The sequence below is a fragment of the Leptonotus elevatus genome, chromosome 1, assembly GCF_054856555.1.
Source record: "Leptonotus elevatus isolate MCC_2025b chromosome 1, RoL_Lele_1.0, whole genome shotgun sequence".
NCBI lineage: Eukaryota > Metazoa > Chordata > Actinopteri > Syngnathiformes > Syngnathidae > Leptonotus > Leptonotus elevatus.
The window spans coordinates 26708302-26717011 of record NC_141239.1 but is presented as its reverse complement, the minus strand read 5'-3'; the positions used below and the strand labels follow the sequence as shown (position 1 = coordinate 26717011).

Sequence of the window (8710 nt, the reverse complement as noted above, 5' to 3'; positions counted from 1 at the left end):
AGTTTACTCAAAGTGGCAGGCGTGTTTTCCATGCTGCCAAAATGGCTGCGCTAAGTTGCTAATGCCCATTTTGGGGACGCGTGACGTCAACGTCCGGATCTCACCAGGGCGTGACAAAAAGCTGGAGGCACATAAATGTAAGTATGTTCATATTTATTGAATGTCATAGTCATGATAGTGGTTTTATCAAATGTTCTATACTTTGGCAGAAATTGGCACAATTGTGTGTTTTGGTCAACGCTCGCTATTGCGTCTCTTACGTCACAACCGGCACGCAGCTGCGGCGGCTCGAGGTGACGACGTAGCGGATTGGATAGAAATAGTACGCTGGAGTTTGGGCTGTGCTCGGAGTCGGCCTCTTGTTATGTTTTCACTTTTCATCCCAATTGTTTCATATGCTAACACTAAATGTCCACAGAGACGAGCATGATGTCACCCTCCGCCACTCCCCACCCCAAGAAACTGCGGACTCCACACTGAAGGAAAGATACAAGTTGGTTAGTGCTTACATTTTTACATGCAGACCTAAACCGGTTCCTAAAGATTCAATGCTAATGTATTGAACTTAACATTGAAATACAACTGAGCTTTAAGTAGGCAGTGATTATTTTGTGTACCACTAGAAGGAGCCGACATACCATCTTGGAGAATCACTGCTGAAGAGTACATGTGGCATCGGTAAAGTGGCCGAGGCTCTTAACACACCTTGGAATATAGCATACTGTACTGTATTTCCTCAAACAGTGACCATAACTACTCCAGTTTTAGGGTAAGGGTCACCCTAACCTCACTAGCACCACCACCAACAAAATTCCCTCTTTTAATAGACCCCTGCCTTAAGAACTTTGTTTTTATTAAATCAGTTATTCAAAGTAGAGACATTGGCATGGTTAGCTGTTGATCCTACTTGCTAACACCATTGCTAACCAAAACAATAACACCAACAACAGTCTCTGCTTAAAATGGGGGTGCAGGGACAACATCTTTGAAGGCATTTAAACGACTGATCGCTCCAGAATGTTGGGTACCTCCCTGGGTTTGTTCTGGAAGCTTAGGTAACGGTTTTGGGTGCCATACATTGAAATATACTGATAACATTGTTTAATATATTTCAATGCTATGAATCCATCTAGTCCAGCTTTATTTACACAGCATTTTAATAACATAATTCAACAAAGTGCTTAATACAAAATAACAAGCAACAATAGAGTGCATGTAAATAGATAAAATACGAGGAATAAGACCTACCACCTACAAAGTAGAAAACAATATAAAAATGAAAAAAATTAACAAAAAAATTAACAAAATGCTGTTTTAAGAGAGGATTTCCAAACATGAAGTGAATTTACGGATGCAGCTCATTCCACAATTTTGGGGCAGCAACTGAGTTCCTCCAGAAATGTTATTATTTGTTGCGATGCATATTCGGCTGGAACGTAAATATCCTATGCTTGGAGTCTCACAGGTTTCAAAAGAGACTGGAAGAGTCACAGAAAGGAATAGAAGTGGACATCCTAAGTAATTTTTGGGGATCACGACTTCTAGTTAGAAAACAGCAAGTTCTGCAGTACTGTTGGGCGTACAAAAAAAGCACTGTCAGCATCACAGTAAGAAATGGAGTGGACAAAAATTCTGTTAGTCATCCCACAGAGTCGCTTCTTGTATTATGATTCAAAATGAATTATTCAGCGGGACTAACACTTGTGCTCACTGTTGCTATGGAAATATAAAACACTCTAGCCGCAACAAGATGCACTACTATACTATAACTTGATTAGCCATGTTTGTGTGACACATTATTACACAATTTATTTATTTATTTTATTTGTGAGTTAAATGTTAAAAGTCTTGTAGCCCTTCCCAGATTCATGTTTCGCACATACCTGGGTGCAAAAGTGAAATACATTTTTACTATGATTGAAAATTCTGCTGACACATTAAGGTGATCCCATTGACAACATGCTTCAAGACTTGATGTCATTCCCTACAATATCATATCCATAGATGGTACAAGACTGGACTGTCTTAACATGTTCGCACTAAAAATCTACTTCGGAATATTAAAGTTGTAGTGGAAAACATTAAGAGACCACAGCAAAATTTCACTTCCTCTGATTTTCCTATTCACAGGTGAGTGTAAAATGGTCATCTTTTTCTTTATTAAGCAAATGACTGATTTAGAGCATTTATTCATTTCATTCATTTATATCATTTATTTGGAACGGCATGGCTCAGTGGTAGAGTGGGTTTGTGGGTTTGATCCTCAGTCCTTGAGACCATGTCGAAGTGTCCTTGAGCAAGACGCTGAACGCAGATTTATATATATATATATATATATATATATATATATATTCATTTAATGGTATAAAAAAGTATAAAAAATGTAAAAATTCTATGTACTGGTGGTATTTGTTTTGTCCAACTAAATTGTGAGATATTGACTCATCCATTCAAAAAAAACAACGCAATGTGAACAAGCACTTAATAACAAAATAGCCTTTAAAGTGACATACAATATACTGAAATTTCACATGTTCAGTGTCTCCAATAATACATTGCACATTTCTTCTCTCCTGTTACATCACACAGCACAAGAGAATAAATAACAGTGAAATACAATAATTATCCATCCATCCATCCATCCATCCAAGTGATAAAACAGAAGTGCATTGTAGTTGGAAAATCTATTTTTCTTTCTTCTTTCAAAATGTTCCGTAGAAAATATTTAGGGGAAAGTTAGACTTTGAAATGGAGTTTTGCACTCATATGTACGCAAAACTATGGTAACCAGGTTCATGCAAATAATCCAGTAGCTGCGCGGAAGTGCGTGTGTGTGTGTGACATTCGCCTGAGGGATCATTTTCTAATGTCAATACACACTGATGAAAACAGCCCAGATTTCATTTATAGTGCAGAGCAAACATTTGCATGTGGAGGGAGTCTGAGAAGAAACAATGTGCTTCTCTTGGCACTCCTCGCGATCTGGTCTCCCTTGGATGTCATATTTGCCCGTTTCCATTGCAAAGTACTGACTCTACTCCTCGGTTTGGGCTCCGTCTGCAAAAAAGGGTGCCAGGGGAAAACTGTGAAATCCAGGCCGGATGGAAAGCTTCTGCCGGAGCAAGACGTACTCGTGACAGATGCCGAAGACAAGGACGGTCTCCTGTATTTACGTCTCAACTGTCTTATCTGAGAGTAAGGGTGGATGAATAGACAAGTGCTGTCAAAGTGAAGACTACTGCAGTGTCCAGAACTAAGGCACTGCAACAGGGCAAGCTTACTGTTCTCAATTTCAGGCACTACTCAGCCTGATAGTAACGGCTCAGACCACTTGGAACCCCAGATGATCAGGTATTATAAATACGTGGCTTTTGCCACAGAGCGAGTCGGGAATTGAGCCATGCCAAGGCGAGTAAAGGGAGACAAGCCACATCATAAGATGGTCTGCAGATCACCATTAAATAGACTACTTTGGGTCTTGGTGCAGTTAGCTAATGACGATCATGCAGAACCTGGTCCTAATGAGTATCGCGCTTGGTCTTCCTGCCTGGTAGTTGGCTTGTGCCAATGAAAAAAAAGATCAATAGTGAGGAGAGACATGTCAAGGTGAGCAAGTCAGATCAGGTATTGGTCTGAAGGTCATCGTTCAACCGGGTCTCCATAGGGTCGGCCATCATGCGAGTCCTGCTTTGGTGACTGTCGCTGAGTGTGGTCTACCTCCCTGGTAGTTGGCTTGTGCCAAAGGAAAAAACATCAATAGTTCGTAGAGCAAAGTCAAAGTGAGTAAAGGGGAGGAAGTCTAGAGGTGCGGTTCTGGCTAGATTTGGGCGAAATATCCCCCCCCAGGTATTGGTCTGAAGGTCACGGTTTAGCAGGGTCTCCATAGGGTCGTGCCATCATGCGAGACATGCCTTGGTGACTTTTGTTGCGTGGGGTCTATCTGCCAGGCTTGTGCCAACAGAAAAAACACCAATAATGAGTAGACCCATGTCAAGGTGAGTAAAGGGGAGCAAGTCAGATCAGGTATTGGTCTGAAGGTCATTGTTCAGCGGGGTCTCCACAGGGTCATGCCATCATGTCGCTCAGTGTGGCCTACCTTCCTGGTAGTTGGCTTGTGCCAATAGAAAAAAATATATCAATAGTGACTAGAGTAATGTCAAGGTGAGTAAAAGGGGCGCAAGTCTGATTAGGTCTGAAGGTCACCATTCAGCAGGGTCTCCACAGGGTCTGCCATCATGCAAGACCTGCCCTGGTGGCTGTGGCTGAGCTTGGCCTGCTTTCCTGGTAGTTGGCTTTTCCAAAGGAAAAAAAACATCATTCGCGAGTACAGCCATGTCAAGACGAGTACTGTAAAACAAGACAGCTCAGATACTGGTCTGCAGGTCACAATTCAGCAGAGTACTTTGGGTTTCTGTGGGGTCAGCTATCATTCGGGACTTGTCCTGGCGGCTGTCACTGCGCTCTGCCTCGTCTAACCCGCCAACCTTCTTGAGACACAGAACATTCTGGAAGCTCTTCTTGAAGTTCTCTGACAGGAAAGCGTAAAGGATGGGGTTGGCGCAGCTGTTGGCGTAGCCCAGCACCACCACGAAGGCGAAGATGCTGCGCAGCACCGGCGTGGTGCTGAGTGTGCCCGTCACCGAGGTGACGTTGAAGACGTAGAAGGGCAGCCAGCACAAGACGAAAACAGCCACCACAATGGACACCATGCGCGTCACCTTCCTCTCCGAGCGTCGCCGCTTGGACGAAGAATTGACACGGATGCCCGACGACTTGACCTTGATGATGATGAGTAGGTAGCACAGGCAGATGACCAGGAGGGGCACGAAGAAGCCTAGGATGAAGGTGTAGAACATGAAAGCGGTGTAGTAGGCTTCCTGAGGCTCGGGCCACACAATGGTGCAGAAGCAGCCGTCGTGTTTGGTGATGATGCCGCTGTAGATGACGATGGGAAGGTTGACCATGAGGGACACCCCCCACACCGCCACGTTGATGGTCTTGGCCATGCGGGGCTTGCGCCACTTGGTTGAGCGGATGGGATGCACTACGGCCAGGTAGCGGTCGACGCTCATCACAGTCAGGCAGAAGATGGAGGTGAACTGATTGAGGGAGTCAACAGTCATCACCACCCGGCACAGCACCGGGCCGAACGGCCAGTGGACCAGCGCCAACTGGATGGCAATGAAGGGCAGGCCCAGCATGAAGAGTACGTCGGCCACCGCCAGGTTGAGGATGTAGATGTTGGTGACCGTCTTCATCTTGGCGTAACGCAGGATGACGTAGATGACCAGGGCGTTCCCGCACAAGCCCATGGTGCACACAAGGAAGTACATGCAGGTGATGACCACCGTGCTGGTTCTGTTGAAGCTCTGGTCCGTGTCGTTCCTCTGTGGGTCTGACTCGTTCACCGGCAGGAAGCTGTCGTACATGAGGTGCTCCGACATGTTCGGAAGGGACGATGGGAAAATCCAGGAGTCCATGATGCTGATCTCGCGCTCTTTCTTACTCCCTCTTGGAATTATATCGCCCTATCTGCAATCCGACAACACAATAAATCCGTAAGTATTGAGTCAATGCAAGCATGTAGTAGCAGTAGTAGTAAATTGTACATATGTTCAACAAATTCAAGATGAGATTCCATACTACTACGTAAGTAAAGCAATGGCTAGGGCAGGGATCTCTGGTCCTCGAGAGTCACTGTCCTCCTTGTTTTCAATATATCCCTCCTCCAACATACCTGATGATGATCAAGATCAGGCTTCTGTAGAATTAGGTTGGAGGAGCGAGACATCAAAAACAGGCAGTACAGTGGCTCTCGAGGATTGGAGTTACCTACCCCTGGGCTTGGGCAATATTCTTATATGTTCGGTCAGTTGTTGCTAGGAAGAGTTTGTAAATTGTATAACTCCAGACAACACCAATAATTTATCAGTGACTAGAGTCAAAAACGTCACAAGTACATAGTAGGCACTGTAATGTAAATCAATAGAACGACCATGGTCCATATTTCTGCTAGGCAAAGTTCTTAAATCTCTCCAAATGTCGTTTTAATAGTTCCAAATAGTAGACAACAGAAATCTACGACATTTTTACTGTGACTTGACAAATACTGTGTACAGAACACACAATAACATAAGGCCTCAATTCACCAATCCGATATCTGACATGGGAATACATTGTGAGTATGCGTTGTTTACATTTTTGTATCCCACCCCCGTAAGAGCTTTCCGGTTGCCTTTGTCTAACACTGAGGAATAATGACTACCTCTGCCGATGGTATGGAGGGGAATTAGTTTGCACCTATGCACAGAAAGTACTTAATAACTGGCGTCGTTGCCAGTCTGTTGCGGTGTGCACTTCTGTCATTTTTCCAACACGACGTGCTGACAGCCAGGCCGACGCCACAGGGGGTAAGCGTCGGTCACATTTGGTCCACATGGGATTCGTGTATCGAGGCCTTTATCCAACAAAAACCCTGTGGTTGATGTCCTGCCTCACGCCACATTTTTTTGCAGTCACTCGTTGCTAGCCAGAGTTCATAAATATTTTAACTCCAAAAGTAGAGACAAGTCCAAAAACATCTATGATTTATTACTGTATAAAACTTCACAACTCTATATCAGAACTTCTATTGTTGCTTCTTGTTGCTGCTAATGTCACACTTTTGTTCAGTCATTTGTTGCAATGTTCAAATGGTTCAATCACGCTTGCCTGGACAGTAAATACGAACTGATGGTACAGGGTACATTTATAAGGATGTGAAAGACTCAAATCACTGCTCTTTACTATGAAATGTGGATTCAAACAGAAACAGTGCCATCTGGAGGGGAATGCTGTGTCTGAAGTGGTTGAGAAACTGAGCATTAGGTTAGAGTTTGTGTATGATTCCCGCCCAATCCCCATCACTTGATTGACAATGTGTGGCGAGGCTCTCTCAGAGGAATGGGCGCCGTTCAACTATCGGAGACGGAGCGTGTGTTCATTTACTATGAGGTGCAGCCAGGGGAAATCACTTGTTACATTCTCACCAACTCCGTATCCCCCCCCCCCCGAGGGAGGATGCGCTTACTCTAAGCGATCCCTGCCTGACAGCTCAAATCTGTGCTGACACATTATTCTTGGGGGGGGGGGTGTACGTATGTAAATGAGTTGAAGTTAATTGAATGAGGGAGATGCGGTCTGGCAATTGCCAATAAGGGCCGTGCAATCACATTGAAGTGCACAATGGGGGGGGGTTCCTACAATGGTTAGGATTCATTACGCAAGCGTACCATTTTCTTACACAGCAGAAGGACATTTTATTAGAATAGCTAGACCAACAGGATTGGCCAATTATTACCAGTCAGTACCGTGTATATATGAAGAAAATACATACATTAACATTTTATTTTTAATACTACAAAAGGAAGAATGCACAATAGGCTTACCGTAAATATTTTCTTGCTTAACATTGAGTGCCTTTTGAAAGTAAACTTTAAAAAAATCTTCTTTAATGCAGCAATATAAAACAATACTTTAAATAATACATTCTTTGAAAATTAAGAATAATTACACAGAAATTCTGAATATTTCCCTTGTATAAAAACAAATACACTTATGACTTAGCATGGATTCAACAAACAAAATCAGTTTAAAAATTATGACAATGCACTATTCCCAAGGATTCAGCCTTACCTGCATGCAAATACATCACTTGTAGATTGAAGTCGTCCTTGAGTTCCGAGTGTGTGCGATGTCCTCGGAGAAAGCTCATTTGTGTGGATAGACAAAAAGAAAAGATAAGCATGTGTCGAATGCGCACGCACAAGTGAATCGTTGGAGAGAGCGGAGACGTTTAAGGATGCACGAGGACGGGAGAGAGAGGGAGAGAGCACACGTGCACACAAGCATAGCAGGTGCCCCTCATTTATTGCGTATTTTTCCACAAAACACGCGTTCAAAAATATTACAAGAAGCGCATTAGTGTGTAATAAAATAATTGTGTGTTCTTTAGTAGCCAACACAGTCTGCTAGTGTAATGATCCAACCAACAGATCATCAGGTGGGCTGGTGGAAATGAGCCATTATTATTTAATTGGTCCAAAAAGTATTTAACTATGTCAAGTTGTATCTTTGTTGAGCTACTCTATGCCAGCGACGTGTAGTGACCGGTAGAATAATGAAATGCTGTTTCTACATGTGATGCTGCGCAGTTTTTGTTCAAATATCCGTTATTTAAAGCATGTCATCACCACCACATAGACAATATCTGTTAACCCCTCTGTGGTGTTTCCCTTTATGTGTTAGCATTAAGCTAGCACACTTTAATCCAAAGTTATGTGGTCGTTTGCAGTTCGCTTGGTTTTATGTTTAGATCGACAGTAAACGGCACTGATAACATTAGTGATTTTTTTTCCATGTATTTATTTTAAAGAAATTACAGAAAGACTGAGGGTGTATTTAGACCTGCACTGTTTTGTCCACTTTAAACGGACCCGAGTCCATTTCCTACGCCGATCTGGACCTTTTGTGCAGGTCTGAATACACACACGAATCCTGGTGCGGTCCAAACAAGCGGACCAAGATCCACTTTTTGAAGTGGTCTCGGACCGTTTCCAAACACACTCGGTGCGGTTCGCTTTGCAGTGTGAACACAAATAAAAAAATTATTCAAAAGAACAAAAAATATATATATTCTGTAAAACACAGCTGGTATACTGTTTTTTGGAGT

At 43.2% G+C, this 8710-nt stretch overlaps 1 protein-coding gene across 1 annotated transcript; it reads right to left on the bottom strand.

The window, feature by feature from the left end:
* Positions 1-1533: 1533 nt before the first annotated feature.
* LOC147181428 (somatostatin receptor type 2-like) lies at positions 1534-7808 on the bottom strand. The gene is made up of 2 exons (XM_086073339.1): positions 7675-7808; positions 1534-5532 (listed from the first exon to the last, which is right to left on the bottom strand). Exon 2 carries the CDS (start codon positions 5478-5480, stop codon positions 4365-4367), a length of 1116 nt encoding a protein of 371 aa, XP_085929465.1. The 5' UTR covers positions 5481-5532; positions 7675-7808; the 3' UTR covers positions 1534-4364.
* Between the last annotated feature and the right edge of the window lie 902 nt (positions 7809-8710).